The sequence below is a fragment of the Vespa velutina genome, chromosome 6, assembly GCF_912470025.1.
Source record: "Vespa velutina chromosome 6, iVesVel2.1, whole genome shotgun sequence".
In the NCBI taxonomy this organism is placed as follows: Eukaryota; Metazoa; Arthropoda; class Insecta; order Hymenoptera; family Vespidae; genus Vespa; species Vespa velutina.
In genome coordinates this window covers 4,707,113-4,728,848 of record NC_062193.1, presented here as the reverse complement: position 1 = coordinate 4,728,848, position 21,736 = coordinate 4,707,113, and the positions used below count along the sequence as shown (strand labels likewise).

General features: G+C 28.8%; 3 protein-coding genes across 10 annotated transcripts in view; all 3 read left to right on the top strand.

The window, feature by feature from the left end:
• The window catches only part of LOC124949861, a 99,651-nt gene extending 86,395 nt beyond the window's left edge, over positions 1–13,256 (top strand). For 2 of the 3 annotated variants that reach the window (XM_047495630.1, XM_047495629.1), the window contains one exon: positions 858–1,512. In XM_047495630.1, coding sequence (XP_047351586.1) covers positions 858–983 — 126 coding nt within the window. In that variant the 3' untranslated portion in view covers positions 984–1,512. Of the gene's footprint in view, positions 1–857; positions 1,513–13,238 lie in introns of those variants that run through there. The other variant, XR_007101181.1, reaches the window with a different exon arrangement.
• LOC124949859 (dnaJ homolog subfamily C member 8) lies at positions 13,239–15,262 on the top strand. Its single transcript, XM_047495625.1, has 6 exons — positions 13,239–13,364; positions 13,722–13,880; positions 13,978–14,044; positions 14,139–14,233; positions 14,309–14,454; positions 14,579–15,262. Exons 1-6 carry the CDS (start codon positions 13,287–13,289, stop codon positions 14,811–14,813), a joined length of 780 nt encoding a protein of 259 aa, XP_047351581.1. The 5' UTR covers positions 13,239–13,286; the 3' UTR covers positions 14,814–15,262.
• Positions 15,263–18,105: 2,843 nt separating this feature from the next.
• The window catches only part of LOC124949853 (serine-rich adhesin for platelets-like), a 51,200-nt gene continuing 47,569 nt past the window's right edge, over positions 18,106–21,736 (top strand). For 3 of the 6 annotated variants that reach the window (XM_047495595.1, XM_047495597.1, XM_047495596.1), the window contains exon 1: positions 19,362–20,700. In XM_047495595.1, coding sequence (XP_047351551.1) covers positions 20,537–20,700 — 164 coding nt within the window. In that variant the 5' untranslated portion in view covers positions 19,362–20,536. Of the gene's footprint in view, positions 18,531–19,069; positions 20,701–21,736 lie in introns of those variants that run through there. The other 3 variants (XM_047495599.1, XM_047495598.1, XM_047495594.1) reach the window with 2 other exon arrangements.

Here is a 21,736-nt window from a genome sequence, read left to right as displayed (position 1 = left end):
TTATTTTTTTTTTTTTTTTTATTTTCGAAGTATCATTTCGTCGTGTTTTCGTGCCAGAAAAGCGTATATCGGGTTCTATCGAATATAAGGTTCGAATGAAAGAAAAAAAAAAGCGAGAGAGAGAGAGAGAGAGAGAGAGAGAGAAATAGATACATTTAATCTTACCGGATTCGGTGTCTTAAAACGTTTCCACGCCGATTTCGATTTAACCGACATTGCTTCGACATAACATATGGCGTGACGTTATTGAAAGCTATATACGTAAATCACTTTAACACCATGGGGGATTTCCTTTTCTATTTGACAAAGGTAAAAATCTATATAAGAGTGAAACGTCACACGTGGTAAAGAGATAGATGGAAGGCGAAAGGCGAAAGAACTTGTGTTTTATATCTACTTTACTCTTTATCTTCTCTTACTTACCAACAGAATGGTAAACGATAGAGAAGAAAATCCGGATTTACTGATATGAAACAACTTTTTATTTTGATCATCGTACAATAATAATCTTTTTCCTTTCTTTTATTTTTCCTCCTTTTTTCTTTTATTTTTTTTTCTGCGCGTGAAAAAAAAAGTATATTTTTTAATTACATTGAAAATGAAACGTAAGAGGATATAGAATCTTTCGATCGTTCTTAGATATTATCGAAAAAATTATTTATTAGTACAATGATCTTTCATCTATGTAATTTATTAATTATTAAATCGTATAAATTTTATATTGTATAAATTCATAAAAACTCATTTAAAATATATATGAGTTAGTAATTAATAAATTAATTATTTTTTAATAATAATAATAATAATAATAATAATAATAAAAATGATATTATATAAGAATATTCTTCTTTTCTTAGGAGGAGTACAACAATTCCAAGATATATCCTATGTTTCCACGTTACACGATCCTGAAGGATATGATAAAGGATATAATGCACAATCCAGATTACATGGAGGTTTGTCACGAGTTGGATCAAGCATAGCGGCCGGACCCCCTCCACCGTTCGCCACGGATGACCTTATAAATTGAAGGTCATTTTGAGGCGCATCGGTGAAGGGGGTGCACAGACCATGGTATCACCTTATTCCTAATTAAATCGAGATAATTTATTATAATCCTCGGCTTTCTTTCGAGATGCTCTTTATAGATCTATCGCATTTCTTTTTATTTATTTATTTATTTTATCTTTTTTTCCCCATAGCGATAGCTCATCTCCTTTTTAATTATAAATATATGGTATCAAGGATAATTAGAAATAGTAGATACATTTTGATTTTATTTTTCTTAAATGCATCAGGACGATCGAATAATCATGATGCGAGCTTTTTTAAATCATTTTTCTAATCGAATGAAAATATTCAGAAATATCGAGTTTTTAGTATAGTAGTGTAAAAAAAAAAAAAAAAAGAAATCGGACGAACAAGAACGACGATCGTCAATGCGTTGAAAGACATTCTTCTTTTTTTTTCTTTTATTATTTATTTATTTATTTTTTTTTATTCTTTAGTATATATATATATATATATATATATATATATATATATATATATATATTATTTACCAATTAACTTTCTCGAAGTAATGACTTATTAAAAGCGTAAATATCGAGTAAAATTACGTAGTGGAGAAGTAATAAGTAAAAAGAAAAAAAAAGAAGAAAGAAAAAAAAAGAACAAAGAAAGAAGAAGAAAAAGAAGAAAAAAATTAATAAATAAATAAAAGAAAAGGAACACCCTTTAGATTCTGATCTCGATCGGAATAGCCGCTTACACATTCGAACACAAAATTTTAATGAGCGAATCGCGCGAAAGTTCTCATAAACTTTCGATCGCGCGGCTTACCTTTGTGATTTTTATTAATCAAAGAATAATGAAGAAGAAAAAGAAAAATAAGAAGAGAAAGAGGAAGAGAAAGAAGAAGAAGAAGAAGAAGAAGATAATAAAAAAAAAAAAATACAAGAGAGAGAGAGAGAGAGAGAGAGAGAGAAAGAGAGAGAAAAAGAGAGAGAAAGAAAAATGTTGCTATTAACGTCGCTTGTAAAATCAAGATAATTAGATAGGAAGTAAAACACTTGGCCCTTTCCCTTTTAACATTCCATAGCCTTCATCTTCAACTTGCCGCCAACCAATCAACCAACCGCCCCCCCTCCCACCCCACCCTTACTACCCTTATCATCCATATCAACAATTTTCCCGATACACATTTGTATATAATAATAAAAACGCGTGTTAGTCCTTGATAATTCGTCTGGACGTAACTGCGAAAAATTATGAAAGACATAAGTGTGAAACAGGACATTTTCTTTTTTGCTTTATGCGCTCGAACTCGATTTTCATGACAACGTGTATGGGTTGCGCGTATATGTGTTGTGTCAATAAAGAGTCGAGAAAGAGAGAGAGAGAGAGAGAGAGAGAGAGAGAGAATAAAAAAAAGGAAAAAAAACAACGTTATCACGTATCCCGTACGTTATCACGATTATCGTATACTTGTCGAGTTTTTGTAAAGAAGAAGAAATAATGAAAAAAGTTAAACTAAGAAAAAAAAATAAAACAATTAAGGAATAAAAAAAATTTAATAAAAAAAAAAAAAAAAAAAAAAAAAAAAAAAACAGAAAAAGAGAACTTGATAATAACAACGGGAAAGGAAATATGTAAAGGGAGAAAAAACAGAGACAAGAAGAAGAAAAAAAATTTTCGATTTTCCGAGAAAATTTAGTCAAATTTCCGCGATCCTGAGATAAGGAAACAGTGATATCTTCTATACCTACACAACAGGACAAATAGTAGCGAAGAAAAAGAACAAAAAATATCCGTCATTGTCTGAAAGAAAAAAAAAAAAAGAAAAGGAAAGAAAAAAAATTAAAAAATAAACAAATCAAATTCAATAAAAAAAAGGAAAAAGAAATAAGGCAATACCCCTCCTCCCCCAAAACCCCCATCCTCGGCGCATACGTTTTATAGACATATCGGTGCTCTAGTCAAAAAATCAATAATAATAATAATAATAATAATAATAATAATAATAATAATAATAATAATAATAATAATAATAATGATAATGATAATGATAATGATGATAATGATAATGATAAAAATGATAATAATAATAATAATAATAATAATAATAATAATGATAATAATAATAATAATAATAATAATAATAATAAGTAATAAGAAAAAAATACTAATAATAATAATAAGTAATAAGAAAAAAATACTAATAATAATAATAATTAAAAAAAAAAGAGAAAATAATAAAAAACGAGATCACGATTTTCTTATCACTTTCTCGTTTCTATTTTTATTCATTTCTAATTTTTTTTACATATATATATATATATATATATATATATTTTTTTTTTCATTTTCTGTTTTAAATATATCATTACAAAAAAAAAATGAAGATTTAACTATAATCGTGATAAAAATTCTCTGTTCGTATAAATAGCTAAGATTTAAGATCAAAAAGGGTGAGAGAGAGAGAGAGAAAGAAAGAGAAAGAGGAGAAAGGAAGAAGAGAAAGAGAGAGGGGAAGAGAGAGGGATGAAAAAAATAAAAAAAAAAGAGAGAAAGAAAGAGGGGAAAAATGTACATGAATTATATTTACTGTCGAAACAGAGATTAATCGATAATACAAATCTACATATATATGTATACACATACATATAAATTTTTATTAGAATATCGTCTCTCCTGTGTCATCGTTGTCATTGTTAGAATTACATTAAAGTGGAAAGTATATCACGAGCAATGTTCCGTGTCCTTGAGTAAGAAAAAAAAAAAAAAAAAAAGAAGAAAAACATTTATTTACTTTTATTTTTTTATTTTTTAATTATTCTTTTGCTTTCTCTTCTTTTTTTTTTTTTTATCAATCGTTGATCTCATTCGCGATAAGAAGGAAGAAAAGAAGAAAAGAAAAAGAAAAGAAAGAAAAATAAAAAAAGAAATATACGTACGAATTTATAACTGACGTAAAAGAATATCTAATCGTTGCTTTGATTCGTAATTAATAATAAACATATCGTGAGCGCGTAATCGTCGTTAAACTGTCGTCTAAACAATGGACATATAATATGTATATATAACTCGTGTATGTATACATATGTGTGTCATTGATGGTGTTCGATATTGGTTGTAATAATTAGATCGCTGCGACGAGACGGCCAATAAGTTTGCTGTCTCTTCCACTCCCCGCGTCACCCCACGAAGAATGTGCCATTTTTTCCAAGTGCTCTACCTAATAATAAATATATATGTACGTACGTACATACATACATACATATATACATTCACGCGTATATAGATACATACATACACGAATAACATCATTAATGAATGGTCATATATATATATATATATATATATAATGAATGGTCATATATATATATATATATATATATATATATATATATATATATATATATAAATCCATATATCATAATAACAATATAATAACGATAAACGATAGAGAGACAAATACGACCGCGATTAAAAAGAGAAAAAGAAAAGAAGAGAGGAAAGAAAAAAAAGGGTGTTCCCCCTTTAAAAATGCGTTTGAAAATATTAATCAAAGAATTTCTCTATGATAAAATTTTATATGTATACACATTTATAAAAACGCTTCCTTTATTAGTAATACTTTTTTTTTTTTTTTTAATTATTAATTTTAATAGCGTCGACGTAACGACGCTTAAAGAGCAAAGAGATATAACAAAATCGTTGTGAGAGAAATTACGCGCATACCTAAATAAAAAAAAAATCTTTTAATTAAATCAGGAAAATAATATCAATCGGAAAGAAAAATAAAGAAAAAAAGAAAAAAGGAAAAGTAAAAGAGAAAGAGAAAACACGGCCAAATAAAGAAAGGAAAGAAATAAAATATTCAATATTTGTAAGAATCGAGAAACAAAGCATAACAAAAGAGAATAAAATAAAATGAAAATTATCAATTTCAACATTTTTCTCAATTCTGAAACCTTTTGAATGAGGTATAAATAGAATCGATTTGTTCGAATCGAACAGCCTTCCTTTTAACCTCGACAGAGTTTTGTCTCACGTCGTATATCAATATAAGATTAATAATCGTAACACACGAGAGCAAATATATAAATATATACATTTACATATACATATATATATATATACATATATATATTAATATATAAATAATATAAAAAGAAGAAGAAAAAAATATGGCTGACAGCCCGAAAATCAAAATGCAAAATGTAATTGCGTGTCGGACATGTGAACGAATATGTTATTCGATAACAAAAAAAAAAAAGAAGAAAAAAAAAAAAGAAAAAAAAGAGACATGTTCGGCAACGCTTATAGTCACCCTTTCCCTCCGCACTACAACTGTGTGTCCCTTATCTCTCTTAGTCTCATCCTTATCGATTGCCCCCGCTCATCCCTCGCCCCTCTTTTCCTACCAACAACAACCCACCACCAATCATCACTTTCATCTCCGTCCCATCAATGTCCATATTGCTAATCAAAAGGCAGTCAAAGCAAATCATCAAAATAGATAATCAAACCCAATAGGGTCCCCACGAATATCTCGTTTCATTAAACGTTGCTGGATACAGGTGCGCGATATAGATAAATATATACATACATACATACATATATACATTCATATATATATATATATATATATATATATATATATAATAAATCGATTAAATTTTGTTCGAACACAAACGATTCGGCGATATTAGAATTATCAAAGGCGTTTCTAATCGCGTATTTTATAATTCGTACGAACGAAAACGTGAGAATTTATTGAAATGCATATACGCGATACATAAATACTTATGTATATATATATATATATACATATATAGATATATATATATGTAGATATATATATATATATATATATATATATATATATATATATATATATAAAGAGAGAGAGAGAAAGGGTCGGTCGAGAATATGACTTTAAAAGAAATTTTTTTTCCTATTTTACTTGTTTTTTTTTTGTCATCATTGCACGATTTAAAAGAAAATTTTTTTTTTTTTTAATTTTCTTTATCTTTTTATTTTTTTATTTTTTTTTTATTTTTCTTTCATTATTGCACGACTATTCATTTCCGAGACCTTTTTTACGAAGCCGATTTTTTATACCCGCATTTGTATTCGTCGATAAAAAAAAAAATTATTATCCGAAAGTCGACCTACGTAATGGCACAATTAAATGATAGTAATCGATTATTAAAATTATCTTGAAATTAATTTTGTACTCTCGCCCGACCCCGATATCCAACCCAGTCAGCCCTGTATATGTATATCTATACATAGGTATTATTATATACGCGTAGAGAGATTCGGGACTTGAAAGGATTAAAAGGGATAAAATTAAAAAAGAGGAAAGAAAAAAAGAAAAATACATGCTGATGAAACAAAAATCAAAGTTTACAAAGACGAAAGTATTTTTTGAGCATACGTTTTTTCTTAACTTTACGATAACAGAAAATTATAAAAGAGAGGAGAAAGAAGAAAAAGAAAATAGGACGTAACGTACGTATAATTATATTGGTAAAAGGAAGAGATAAGAGTGAAAAAAGAAAAGAACAAAGAAAAAAATAAAAATAAAATTAAAAAAAGAATTATAAAGAGAATTTTTTTTGTCTTTTTTTTTTTCGAAACGGACATACCTATATAACGTTACGCGAAAAAAATGTATAATATCATCGATTAATTGAACGTTAACATTTCGTCGGGATTGTTAATGAAAACATAAAGAAAAAAAAAAAAGAAAAAAAAAGAAAAAGAATCAAACTCGTCGAAGGAAAAAAAATAATTAATTATCATTATATTATATTTATTAACGGTCTGCATCCAGCCAATAATCTATCAGTGAACACATTATTCGCAATGACTGTCTATGAAATATATAGAGCTTTTATTGTGAATAACTGCTATAAATACATTATGTGTAATAAGAATTGTATACATATACATACATCTACATGTATGTATATGTATATGTATTATTATTATTATAAACGCGCCGTGTTTAAGCATAAATATCGTGGGATGGATATTTATATATTTTCTAATCGCACGTGCCTCTCTTCGTTAATTTTAAACCGAGCACATAATAACAAAAATATTATTAAATGATGTCGATTTAGGACGGAGATATGTATTAAATCGATATATCGGTGTGATTTATCACCAGAAAAACAAATTCTTTCGCGATTTAATTGCGAAGAGAATATGTACATTTTCATTTCTATTTATTATTTCATACGCGCTACGCGCTGGCCTTTCGCGATATATATATATATATATATATATATATATATATATATATAACACGTATAAAGATCGATCGAACGATCGATCGATCGATCGATCGTTTGTTCGTTCGTTCGTGTGAGAGAAGCTTAATCGTGTTAAAAGGGAGAAAAAAGAAAAAAAAAAAAGGTGCCACGAGATCGCTTATCGGTATATGCATAATAATTTACGCTTAAATCGAACCGAGGAAACAAAAAAAAAAAAAAGAGATAAAAAAGAAAAAAAGAAAAAAGGAATAAAACAATATAACAGATATTGGAAGTAATACGATTGAAGTGCGTAACTATATATACATATATATGTACACACACACACATATATATATATATATACAAAAGTTTTTCGTAAATAAAATTTGTTTTAGCGAAAAAAGAGAAAGAGTAAAATTAAATAAAGAAAATAATAATAATAATAATAATAATAATAATAATAATAATAATAATAATAATAATAATATTAATATTAACATTAACATTAGTAATAAGAATAAAAAACAAAAGAAAAACAAAATAAACAAATAAGACGCAGCCGATAATATTTTGTATGCGAGTGGGGAAAAAGAGGAAAAGAATGAAAAAAAAATTAGAAAAAAAGAAAATAAAAAAGAAGAGGAAAAGAAAATAAAAAAAAAAAAAAAAAACGAAAACTTTCTTACGATTAGACCAATTAACGTATAAACATAAGGACGATATATAATAATTATTATTATCTATATAATGTAATTGTAAAGCATAAAAACAAAACAAACAAACGGACAAACAAATGAATAAAAAATGATGAAAAAAAAAAAAAAAGAAAAAGAAAAAAAAAAGAAATAAAAGTAAAGATAAAAGTAAAAGTAAAAGTAAAAGTTAAAAATAAAATAAAGTAAAATTACAAGTATGTGTAGCGAAAGAGTAAATCGATACTCCAATGCAATGTCTCTGAATTGAAGAATATAGAAAAAGCGTGCTCGCCTTTTTGACGAAACTAGGAGAGTGCCAAAATAGATTTTGAAAGTTTATACATACGAAAATATATAATCTTTATTTTTTCTTTTTTCATTTTCTCTTTTTTTTTTTTATTTTTCTTTTCACTTTTTTTTCGCGCGCCGTAAGAGTGTATTTGTGCATACCTACTATATGTATGTGTAATATATACATATACATATATATGGACGTTTACGCGAAATTTTTATATAGAGAGTGTGTGTTGTGTAAGTTGTAAGTACTTGCATACGTATAACAATATATATATATATATATATATATATATATATATATATATATATATATATTACATTATATTAACGATAATAAGAAATATATCGTTTCTCGTTGGATTCATCTCTTCGTTAGAGAGATCGATAAATCTATAAAATATAAAGTCGATTAAAACCCACGACGATTCGATATAATATTCGGAGGCCGTCAATAATTCCCCCGATCCCTCATCTCCCCCTTAACCCCCTTAACATCAATAACAATAATAAATAAATAAATAAATAAATAAATAAATAAATAAATAAATAATAAAAAGAATCAGCCAGAGCGAAAGCGAGAGAGAGAGAGAGAGAGAGACAAAGTAAGAGAGATCGTCTTTCAGAGATGATCCATCGAGATCGAGTAATGAACTTATGTGTAATTCATATAATAAGTATATAAGAAAGAAAGAAAAAAAAAAGATAATGTCGGATATGAGAGATCTACCTAATGTGTTTAAAGAATTCTTTATATGGTAGATATAAAAATTAATCGTGCCGTCATATATATTATCTTTATATATATATATATATATATATATATATATATATATATATATATACACGCACACACATATATATAGTGTATGCGTATATATATTTATATTAAATTATCTTACGTTGAGATCCTTTGATCTTGTCTCGCAAACAAAATAATCCTCGATTAACTATCATCAAAACTATTTGAGTTAATCGAATCGATGGCAAAGAAACTAACGAGTTTCTAGATTTACTTGGAAATTAAGAAAAAAAAAAGAAAAAAAAAAAGAAAAAAAAAAAGAAACAAACAAAGAAAAGAGAAAAAAATTTAGAAAGTGATCCTGAGTATATCATTGTCAAGGTCAAGGTATCTCACCTCAATGTTCTCTCTCATCGTCATTCGCGTTTGATAAATGACGTCTAAGTCATTTTGGATCCGTCATTAGAGAAATTAGAAAAGAAAAAAAAAGAACAAAAAAAAGGGAAACAGATAAATTATGTCGTCTTTGTCGCGATAAAAAAAAAAAACTTAACTTTTAAATAAAACTCTTTGTCGTTAGTTGATCCTTAAAAACCATCCCTCAAGTCACCCATCCACTATTTGTCCGCGCCACCTCTCCTCTCTCAATTATAACCTATCCCATCCTCATTATATAAGTATGCTTGCCATTCGACGGTATAAAATTTCGACCAAATCTAATCGTCTATATAATCATACCTAAACGTTTACTATCTCAATATATGTACTTCCTTATTATTACTTGTCTCAGGCATCAACTGTTTCAACATATCTCGTTGCTTCATCATGCGCAATATCTACATATATCTATACATTTACACACACATACGTACACACGACATATATGAAAGAAAGGAAAAGCAAAAAAAAAAAAAAAAAGAAAGAAAAAAATAAACACTCTCGTCTTCTCTTCCTCTCTCATTCTTAACTCTTCAAGCAAGCCCCACATCACCCCCCCACCCCTCTCTCTCTTACAATTATCGACTGTCTATCTACGTCGAATCATATACATGTATACGTATACACATACATATATATATATATATATATATATATATATATATATATATATATATACAAGTACACGTTTATATCGATTGTCTCTAACGATATAATAAATATTCTCGGATATATGCGTATCGATAAGTTATCATTATAGATGTCAATTTTTACGAAGAAAATATATATTTTGACAAATTCTTCTTCGGAGAAAAATCTCTAAAGAAGGAGAATGATAAATATGCGCGCGTAAAGATTAAAAACAAAAGAAAAAAAAAAGAGAAAAAAAAAAGAAAGAAAGGAGAAGAATGAAAGAAGGAAGGAAGGAAGGAAGGAAGGAAGGAAGGAAGGAAGGATGAAAAGAATGAAGGAAAGAAAGAAAAAAAAGAGAAGAAGGAAAAAAGAAAAGGAAGAACGTATAAATTAAGAATTTTAATGAGACATTCTCGTCCGATTTTTTTCGAACAACAATACTTTTTGAGATATCTTATTAATTCTATTTTCACCAACGATATCAATCAAACAAAATCATAATAAAAATAATAATAATAATAATAATAATCGCACGATTAATTTCACGTTTACGGATCTATTTTCAATGACATACATATATATATATATATACATCTACATTCAACATTACCCTAATCTCTTTATTAGAGAAAGAACGAATGTACGGTGATCCCTTTTTATTAACTTACAGTGAGAAATAATAACGATGCCATATTGTAACCCTTAGAATTATTCAATTTTTATAATTTTAGCGTTTAGCATGTAATTAGATTATGATGTAATACGTAATACATTAAAATATAGTATGATTTCTTTCTTATTCACGATGAACGAGCACTCTTTTTATTTAATTTTTTTTTTTCCTTTTGCGAACAATCGATCGAATTAATCGACGTTATTATTATTACTATTATTATTATTATTATTGTGTTGATCGTTCGTTCACACGTATTTCGATATTTGTTTAAAAAAAAAAAATTGTATTTCTAATGGATAAATAATGTATATCCCTATGGCATCACCCTATTACTCACACCTTCCCAAACTCTCCCACCCCCCATTATTGCTTCACACGATATATTACGATTAGAACGTCGATATATAGATTAGTAGCGTTGAGATCTCTATCTTTGGCACGCTAGCTTTGTGTAATTTATTGTAAAATGTGGGGCGAAATTTATACAGAGGCGTAAAAATAATTTATTTCTTTTTATTTCTTTTGTATTTCTTTTTTTTCTTTTTTCTTTATTTTTCTGTATTTATTTATTTTTTTTTTTTTTTTTTTTCATAGTTTTCAAATTGTCCATATGAAAAGCCTAAATATATATATATATATATATATATATATATATATATATATATACTTCGTTTTCGTGCAACGTCTTATTTATTTAGAATAATGAAGATTTTTGTGACGCACACAGACACACGTACACATATACGCACATACACACACGCACGCATACAGAATAGATAAACAATTTTTATTATAGTTTTTAATATAGATATAGATATTCCATAGATTCCATATTTATATATATATATATATATATATATATATATATATACATATGTATACGTAGATATGCTTATATACGCCTCTGAATTTCCAATTTCTATCGTCGATATCTTTAACCACTAGTTCACGTATAGAATTATAAACTATTTAAAAAAGAAAATACACCGTCGTGTGAAGACTGTATGTTCATATGTCGCGAGTATCATTTCGTTTGAGATTCGACGAAAAATTGAATCGTATTTCTGCGATTACGTTTATTCGTGAATAAGAGAAAAAAAAAACAACAACAACAAAAAATAATAATATAAATAAATAAATCGCGTGTAACTCTTATATGAAAAAGATAAAAAAAAAAAAAAAGAAAAAAGAAAAAAAGAAAAAAAATTCGGATGTTTTGATAAGATAGAAAAAAAAAAAAAAGACAGAGGGAGCGAGCGAGCAAGAGAAAAGAGAGAGAGAGAGAGAGAGAGAGAGAGAGAGAGAAAAATAAGAAAAGTTTGTCTTTGATTTTGTTGATTGGAATCTTTTATCCTCCTCCCTCCATCAAAAAACAAAAGAAAAAAAATAGAACGAAGAACGACATATCGGACCATCGTAATTATGTATGTTAATTATTACATACTACGCCATTTTGTTATCTCGAACAAATTGATTCTCGTGGCACACATTATTTATTATTATATTACAATGAAATAAATACGTTTTATGTCTATTATGGAGTTTAATAGTTACGATTAGTATACTAATCTAGATTTACAAAGGTAGATTAGTAAAAAAAAAAAAAAAAAATGACATAAAACGAAGTATTAGATGTCCATATAGTGTCTCCGTATATATTATGTATATTTAGTATTTACACGTCCTAACTTAAAACGATTTATGTAATATCTAAGTTTTCTCTCGTCTAATAATATAGAGAATGCGTGTTAGTATTTAGTAATATATCTCGTACGTCGTTAGAAATTAATTGTTAGTCAAATCAGTTTTGACAGAAGTGTATGCTGCAATAACATATGTGAATGTTGCCATTTTCATTTCGTTTTATATGTCTTTATTAAACGTGCGAAGGAGCATTACTTGTTTATTATTGGCTGTTAAGCTTTGTTAATAAAATAATAACAAATTTTATGTCGCCAGCCATGCATAAACACAAACACGTACCCATCCTGATTATTCCCCCCCAAAAAAAAAATATCCTTTTTATTATTTTTTTAATAAAAAAAATGATTCATATGTATATCATTTTTTTAATAATATATACATATATATATTAATAAAAAAGAAAATATATATATATATATATATATATATATATATATATTGAAGTATTTTCGAGATATTATATCGATACGCAAAAATTATATTATTCAATACTGTTTGAAGAAACGCAAATTCTTAAATTTTATCGATTATTAAATTTTATATATATATATATATACACATATATACATATATATATATATATATATATATATGTATACACGTGCATATATATAAACGTACATATATATATATATATATATATATATATATTTATATGAACCTTTTTAGGTTGTGTAATATAAGTTATATAGAAGAAAATTTTATGCTCTAATCCATACGTTCCTATATTTGCTCGATAAGCATCCTGTCCATTTCGTTGTTTCTCGCGTTACGTCAATTAGAATCTGGTGGCTGACATAGGAACTTGCCGCGAATAGGAACAAATCAAGATGGCCGCAACCAACTCGAGTTTAGCCAGTGAAATTCCAACGAAGAAGGAGGATGAATTCAACGAATTTTATTCGGAAGTATGTCATTGAACATTAGTAATAATATTAAACAATTATTCATATTCCTTTTAACGATACGTTCGATCATTTTTTATTATTACATAACGACGTGAAGAAACACATTTTTAGTCCAAATTTCTACAAACGTCACTTTGTGTACATCGTTTTATATCATTATGACGATTAATTCACAATGTTTTAAATGTTTCAAACGTTAATCCGTTTAATAATACATTTTGATTATGCAAATGTTTAGAAAATTCATTTAACTTTTCTTATAGTTATTAATACAAAAAAGATTCTAACCTTATATATGTATACCAACTGTGATTAGAACAGTTTAACATGATTTCATTATTTTCTTTATTTATTTAGGTCAAAGAAATTGAAAAAAGGGATTCCGTGTTGACTCCCAAACAACAAATCGACAGATTATTGCGGCCTGGTTCTTCTTACTTTAATTTAAATCCATTTGAAGTTTTACAAATAGATCCAAGTACTTCTATAGATGAAATCAAAAAAAAATATCGACGTGTAAGTACATATGTTCTCTCTTTATTTCTTTTTTTTTTTTCTTTTTTACTTTTTCGTAAGTTTAACATTAAATATAAGGGAGGGATTTAATTTTTAGATGTCAATACTTGTGCATCCCGACAAGAATCAAGATGACGCAGAGAGGGCACAACAAGCATTTGAAAGTAAATGACATTTTGATCATAAATCATTTTATTTGACAATTTATCAATTATCGATTGAACAGAAATTAATCATAAATTCATTTAAATTCTTCAGTTGTTAATAAAGCATGGAAGACATTGGAAAATGAAGAAACGAGAGCAAAATGTATGGATGTTATTGAAGAGGCAAAGGCTCGTACAGATCACATGGTAAGTTTTTATCAATCATAAAATTAACATACTCATAGACAAAATTCTCTCTATAGTAGTGAGATTGATTTGTAGATCGCTGAGAAAAAGAAAAAATTAAAAAAAGAAGGCAAGACTGACAATTCGACAGGTACTATGTTAGAGGAAGAAACCGAAGAAGGATATAGGCATGCTGTTTGGGTGATGACAATGAAATTATTTGCCGATATGGAAAGACGAAGGTAAGCATTTTCTCATAATATTGATCATTGAGATTTAAATCGATAAAAATATAAAAAAAGAAAAAAAAAAGGAAGAAAGAAAACCTTTTTATTTTCCTTTGGATAATTTATTATTATTATATAGAAGAGAATTAGCAACCAGAGATGCCGAACAACGAAAGAGAAAACGAGAGGAAGAATTATCCGCGGAAGCTCAAGCGGCCCTGGAACGTGAATGGCAAAGAAACTTCGAAGAATCTAGACAATCACGAGTCGATAGCTGGAAAGCTTTTCAATCTGGCTCGAATGCAACTAAACAAAAGAAAGCAAAAAAATTAAAAGCCTTTAGGCCACCAAAAACGAAGGCCGAATCACGATAATTAATGGGAACTTATCGCCTTTACTTCTCATCGGATTTAGAACCTTTTTCAATCTCATTTGCTCCAATGTTATTTCATAGATATTTTCAGCAAGAAAAATTCTAGATCATATTACTTATATACATAACACATTGTGTGTCATCGTACGCGCGTGAACTCTTACAAATGTCCATTAAAATATTATTATCGTCGATTTTCTCACTTTCAATCCACTTATATATATTTATATATATATAATATATATATGTATATATATATATATATATATATATATATATATATATATATATAGAAAGAAAGTTGTTACTCTTATTGAGAATCAAAGTAAGAAAAAAAGGAAAAAAGAAAGAAAATGAAAAAAAGGGAAAAAAAAGAAAAAAAGAAACAAAAGAACAAGAAGAAAGAATATTCGAGTGTTAGAAATGTGCGGTAAGAGGGGAGGGGGGTGTGATATCAATACGAGAGACAGAGAATAGAGAAATAAGAATAATATGAGAATACGAATAGTGCAAGAGCATCTTTATTGTATACTATGTATGTATCATGAATGAATGCCACGCGTGCTTGTGAGTTTATGTGTGCATGTATGTGTGTTACACATGGATATGCATAAATGTATGCGTGAGAGAATTGCAACGCCGCTTACATGGCCCGAGTAAAAGTTGCATCTCAATCTTCTATACGGTGATAAAAGCTTGTTGAATTTCAAATATTGAATTAAAAATTCATATGGCCCGTCTATGTCGATTGAAATTAAATAAAAAGTATTAGAGAAATTATAAATTATTAATTAAGCTTTTAAAAAAATTAAACACCTGGAATACTTTTATATTATTCCAATATAATAATTTAAAGCATGAATATTAAAGAATTATTCCGGTCGTATAAAATAATTATTTTTTACGATTGATCGTCTGAGTATTTTAAAACATAAATTTCTATGTCATTGAAAATTGCAACAAAATATGTAAGACTCAATTTTTCATACTGCCTAAACTATAGAAACTATACACCAACACACACACACACACATATATATATATAAAAGCCCAAATTTTACGATACCCGAAAGTGCCATACATATAATATCGTATGTTACATATTTAAAACTTATCGTATTTCTCTGTGCGTGTATCGCATTAAAAAGGAAAAAAAAAAGAATAACAATAATAATTACAAACAACATAACTTGCTATTTTAATTATTTAGCAATTAAACAATTGTATAATGTTGTTTGTTTGATGATCCATTAAACACGGATTATAGTACAAAGGACCGTATCGCATCATGAACTACACGGGCCATGTAATCGTGCAATCTAATGTATCGATGCATCATTTGGCGCATAATGCATATATTTTTACGTGCACTTGGTCCAAACATAATTCATAAGATTATTATAAATATAATGAATTTATAAAAAAAGAAAAGAAAAAAGAAAAATCCGAAAAAATTTTATCATTGTATCTTGTTTTAAACGTACCTTTAATAATGTGCGATATTGAAAATATTCATATACGTGAAATGATATGAAATGAAATGAAAAAAACAAAAAAAAAAAAAAAAAGGAAAAAGATCTTATTTCAAGCGATAAGGGAAAAAAAAGGGACAAATGTCTTTGTCATGCATCGATTCCTCTAAAAAATAATTGCGGTTATCAATAATTGAGTAAAAAAAAAAAGATAAAATAATATGACTCTACGGAGAACAAACATAAACGAATTTCAATTTTGTTTTCTCAAACATACTTATAGAAAGAAAGAATATTTTAAATGTGCCAGAGAAAGAGAATTTTTTTTAATCGTTACTTGTAAAAAATTTTTCTCTTGCAAATTTATAATTCTCCCTCGATTTACGATTATTGCACAAATAAATTTTCAATTCGAATCAATCAATTGTATCTGGCTGTGTGTATGTATATATATATATATATATATATATATATATATATATATATATATATATCTGTATATAAATCAACGTGATTGTAAAATTTTCGACAAGTCTTACAATGTCCCATAGCGAATATATTTCAAATAGTTTTATTTCATAATTATTCATACGAAATGCATTCATTATTTTTTCGTATGACGTCTCGATAGAATGTAATTCATATAATTAATGATGTCATATCTTTACAAGTCTATCGAATTTTAATTATTCTCTATTTTTGTTTTTTATTTGTTTGTTTATATCTTCTGTCTTTTACGTTCGATCGAATTAATTTAACATTAATTATAATCAGATATAATAATAATATTATTATTACTATTATTATTATTATTATTATTATTATTATTATTATTATTATTATTATTATTATTATTATTAGTATTATTACAATGCGCATATATTCGAAAACGAGACGACACTTTGAAGAGTAGCTCGATTGAAAGAAAAAAGCGAAAGAAACGAAAAAGAAAAACAAAAAAAAAGAACTAGCACGTCCCACGAGGAAGCATTATTATATTATTTACTGTATCCGGAGGTTCTTATGTGCAGCAGCACGGTCTAGTTAAATGCATTTCACGTGAGTACACATTACCATCCGGAGTTGGGCACGTGATCGGAGTGCGAAAGGAAAAACCAACGGGGCAATATACGCACCTGCGTTTCTACTTTTTATTTCTTATTTTTCAATGAACTCCTCCCTTACTCCTTTACTCTGTTAAATGCATCATCGAATTGTTACACGTAATTCATTCGATCGTACTCTATCTTTTTATCTCTCTCTCTCTCTCTCTCTCTCTCTCTCTCTCTCTCTCTCTCTCTCTCTTTGTATCTATCTATCTATCTCTCTCTTTCACTCAAGATCAACGAAAAGATCAATCGATGAATGAAAAAGGAAAAGAAAAAAAAAATACAAATTAATTTCCATACAATGAAAAAATTCTTCGAAAGAAAAAAAAAAGGGAAAAACAAAGGAAGAAACTAGACGAACAGACATAATGTAAAAAATTCTTCGATTTAATAATAATAATAATATACAATAATAATAATAATAATAATAATAATAATAATAATAATAATAATAATAATGTTGTGGAAAAATGGCGGGAAGAAATTTGGCGGGTAAGCTAAAAGAAGGTCGTATTATCGTCGCGTATCTTCGGCAAATTTCGTGAAGGACGGTTAATGCCGATTGGTTTACGGTGTAGTCTTGACGAAGGAAAGGGGTCTTGTTACGGGGAAGGGAGGGTATTAGCGTCTTAACTGCGCAGGCGCGTAACGAACGTCGTTTATGCACAGGCGCTTCTCGCGCGCAACAGGTAGTATCCAGTGTTTTACCGTCCTTTCAAATTTTCGTCGTAACGCCGAGATTTACGAAGTACAACGATATTCGTACATTCGTTCGTTCTTTTTCTATTTTTGTTTTTCTCTTACGTTTTTTCTTAATCTCGTAAAAATTGTCGAACGATATAATAGCAATCGAGAGAGAGAGAGAAAGAGAGAAAGAGAGAGCGAGAGAGAGGACGAAGTGATCGAGAAAGGGGTGGGGGAAGAGAAGCTGCACCGTCTCATTTACGAGGACGATCGTCGTCAGAGTTTACCTGAAAAGAAGAGACAGAAAGAGATAGATAAATAGATAAAAAAGAGACAGAGAGAGAAAGAGAGTGAGAGAAAGAGAGAGAGGGAAAGAAAGAGAGAGAGAGAGAGAGAAAACGTTCTATACCGGCTCGTGCACCTTGTCGTAAACGTACAGCGTTCATCTTCGATGTAATTTTACTTTGAATTTAAATTCCGTATCGATGAGAAATTTTCTCTTTTTTCTTCTTTCCTTTTTTTTCCCCCTTTTAAAATACGAATTACATATATATATATACGTCCCGTTCATAAAATATGTTATAACGGGGTATTAAAATGATGATGGAGGTTATATGTTTCGTGCGTACCTATATATACATAGAGACAGACACGTATATACGTACACGTATATAATGTGTAAGTGATAAAAAATTGTTCGCGTCACGTCACGATATTCGCGAAATACTTGGGACATTATTTCATTTGTAAAATTATTTTCGCAACGACAGAAATATCGCTGAACGATTGAAAAAAATAAAATGAAGGAAAAAAGAAAAGAAAGAAAAATAGAAATACATTCGACAATTTCAATCATTTAATTGATTATTAAAATCTCAAAGAAAATGACTTGGATATACCTTAACAATAATAATAATAATAATAATAATAATAATAATAATAATAATAATAATAATAATAATAATGTTAATCGTGTATTTTATTAAATTAAGGAAAGCAGAGAGAATCGCATTTGTACGGTGTACACCGAAGAACGTGTTCACAAGATCGACTTAAGCAGGAATGTATATATATATATATATACACATACACATACACATATACTTATACATATAGATAGTGTATATATAATATTATAAGAAGGTGTATATGTGTGCGCAGTCAAAGAAACGTGTGCTTCAACGGCGCACAATGTGTGTACGATTCAGATATCCATCTCTCTCTCTCTCTCTCTCTCTCTCTCTCTCTCTCTCTCTCTTTCTCCTTACATTTTCCATCTTTATCGAAATTATAAGCAACGTTGAGTGACGTCTTACGTATATCAGTAGTGCGTGCATGCGTGCGTACGTGCGTGCGTGCGTGCGTGCGTATGTGCGTATGCTTGTACGTGTGCGTGTCTGTTATGTATTTGTGCGTACGTGCGCGTCGCAGGAGCGCGTTCAGGTAGAAGAAAAAAAGAGAAGAGAAAAAGGAGAGGAGTAGTGGAAGAGGAGGAGAAAGAGGAAGAAAAAGAAGAAGAAGAAGAAGAAGAAGAAGAAGAAGAAGAAGAAGAATAAGGAACGGAGGTGCGGCACGACACTCGACGACGAACGCCAGTGAGCCGTTCGCCGCGTGTCGTGCTTGATCATTCTCTCGCGTCTTCCATTTTGGAGAACCGTCCGTACGTCCGTCCATTCGTCCGTCCATACATACACCTTCGTCCAATCACGGTGATCGTCAATAACAAAAGACAACTAGACTTTTCGGCGGGATTTTTGAATACAATAATTTCAAACTTTATTAAAATATATATTATATAAAGGACGACGGTTATTATAATAATTTTGGAATTAAACGAACAAAAAATCTTTCCGTTCGATCAGCTCACAACCTTTTTTTTTCTTTCTTTTATATTATGTTATTAAAAAAATAAAAAGGAGAAACAACAACAAGAAAGATAAAAGAAAAAAACAAAAAAAAAAGAAGAAAAAATAGTGAGATAGAAAAAAGAAAAAGGAAAAGGAAGACGTTGTCGTCGTCATTGTCATCATCGATCGTCGTCATTCTTGCCGTCATTGTCATCGTCTTCGTCGTCGTCGTCGTCGTCGTCGTCGTCGTCGTCAGAGTTCTATCGTTAGCCTTGACGGGCGCCAGCCGGTCGCGTGTACTCTCACGCGCACGTGCACGCACCGATACCCTTCGAACGCGACTTCGAACGAGTTCACGGACCGGATTAAATCTTCTCTTCGAAAGAAAGATAGAAAGAAAGGAGAAGAGAGAGAGAGAGAGAGAGAGAGAGACAGAGCCTCTCATCCCCCGTTTCTCCTTCAAAATAAAATTAATATTGGGATTAGGATATGATAAGTGATAAGAAAGACGAATAAAATATTGAATGAACGAGATAGAAAGAGATAAAGAGGTGACAAAGATAAAGATAAAGAGGATATATTATGTCAGATTCTTAGTTGAAGAGGTGCACCATGTCGACGACCGACGTGGTACGAATATCTCTTCAGCAGCAACAGCAACAGCAACAACAACAGCAGCAACAACAACAACAACAACAACAACAACAGCAACAACAGCAGCAGCAGCAGCAGCAGCAACAACAACAACAGGGATCGTCGCTCGATGAGGAACAAGGGTATATATTTATATATTTTTTGTTGTTGTCATTGTTGTTAATATTATTATTATGGTTTTTATTTTTATTTTCTCTTCATTCAAAGAATTCGACGATATTACGCGTATATATAATAATATCTTCTTAATGTTTACGACGGTGACAAGATTTTTTTTTTCTTTTTTTTTTTTTTTTTTTTTTTTTTTACGTTCTATGGAGAGAAATAATGTATGTGGATAACAAGAAAAAAAAAGAAGGGAAAAATAAAATCAAAGTGAAATTTTTTTACGATTGATAACAAAAATACATTTACTTAAGCGATTGTTGGCCAAAAATGATTTCTAGATCGAACGAAAAGTTTTTAAATAATTGTAACAATCGATCATTGTTTTCTTTTCCGAGACTTTTTAAACCCTTTATTTTTTTTTTTTTCTTTTTTTTTTTTTTTTTTAATCGTACAACTACAGGACCGATTATAAAATCATAAAAAATATTAATTGTCGATATTTAATATCACGATTGAGAATCTTTTCTTTTTTCTTTTTTTTTTCCTTTTCTATCGTTCCACCCTGTAATGATAAATGAAAGACTTTCATAGATGATATATATATAATGTCGTAATGATTTAAGCCTTCGCAAAATTGCAAAATTTTCGTCCAAAAGTAATCGTTTAGGGTTTTAATCATTTAAGGATTTTGTACAATTTATAACGTATGATATAATTTATGTATACGATATACACACACACATATATATATATACATACTATCTACATATCACGTATTATAAATCAGCCGACGTACCGAATATATCATGTATTACGTATTACGTGAGACACCATTAAAGGCGTACCGCATTTTCTCTCTCTCTCTCTCTCTCTCTCTCTCTCTCTCTCTCTCTCTCTCTCTCTCTCTATTTTGCTCACGTCTTTCTGATACTAAACGAGATCTGGTAAAATGGCAATTACTTAATTTATCGTTATCAATGATAAACAAGGATAAAATAATATGTATACGTTTATAAATGAAACGATCGAACGATGATTAATTATTCTTCG

Bases quoted from the DNA above. Each gene is read 5' to 3' on its own strand.
- LOC124949859 (XM_047495625.1), top strand. From the start codon at position 13,287: ATGGCCGCAACCAACTCGAGTTTAGCCAGTGAAATTCCAACGAAGAAG. The intron at 14,045-14,138 runs GTAAATGACATT...TAAATTCTTCAG, and splicing joins GGCACAACAAGCATTTGAAA to TTGTTAATAAAGCATGGAAG. The intron at 14,234-14,308 runs GTAAGTTTTTAT...ATTGATTTGTAG, and splicing joins AGGCTCGTACAGATCACATG to ATCGCTGAGAAAAAGAAAAA.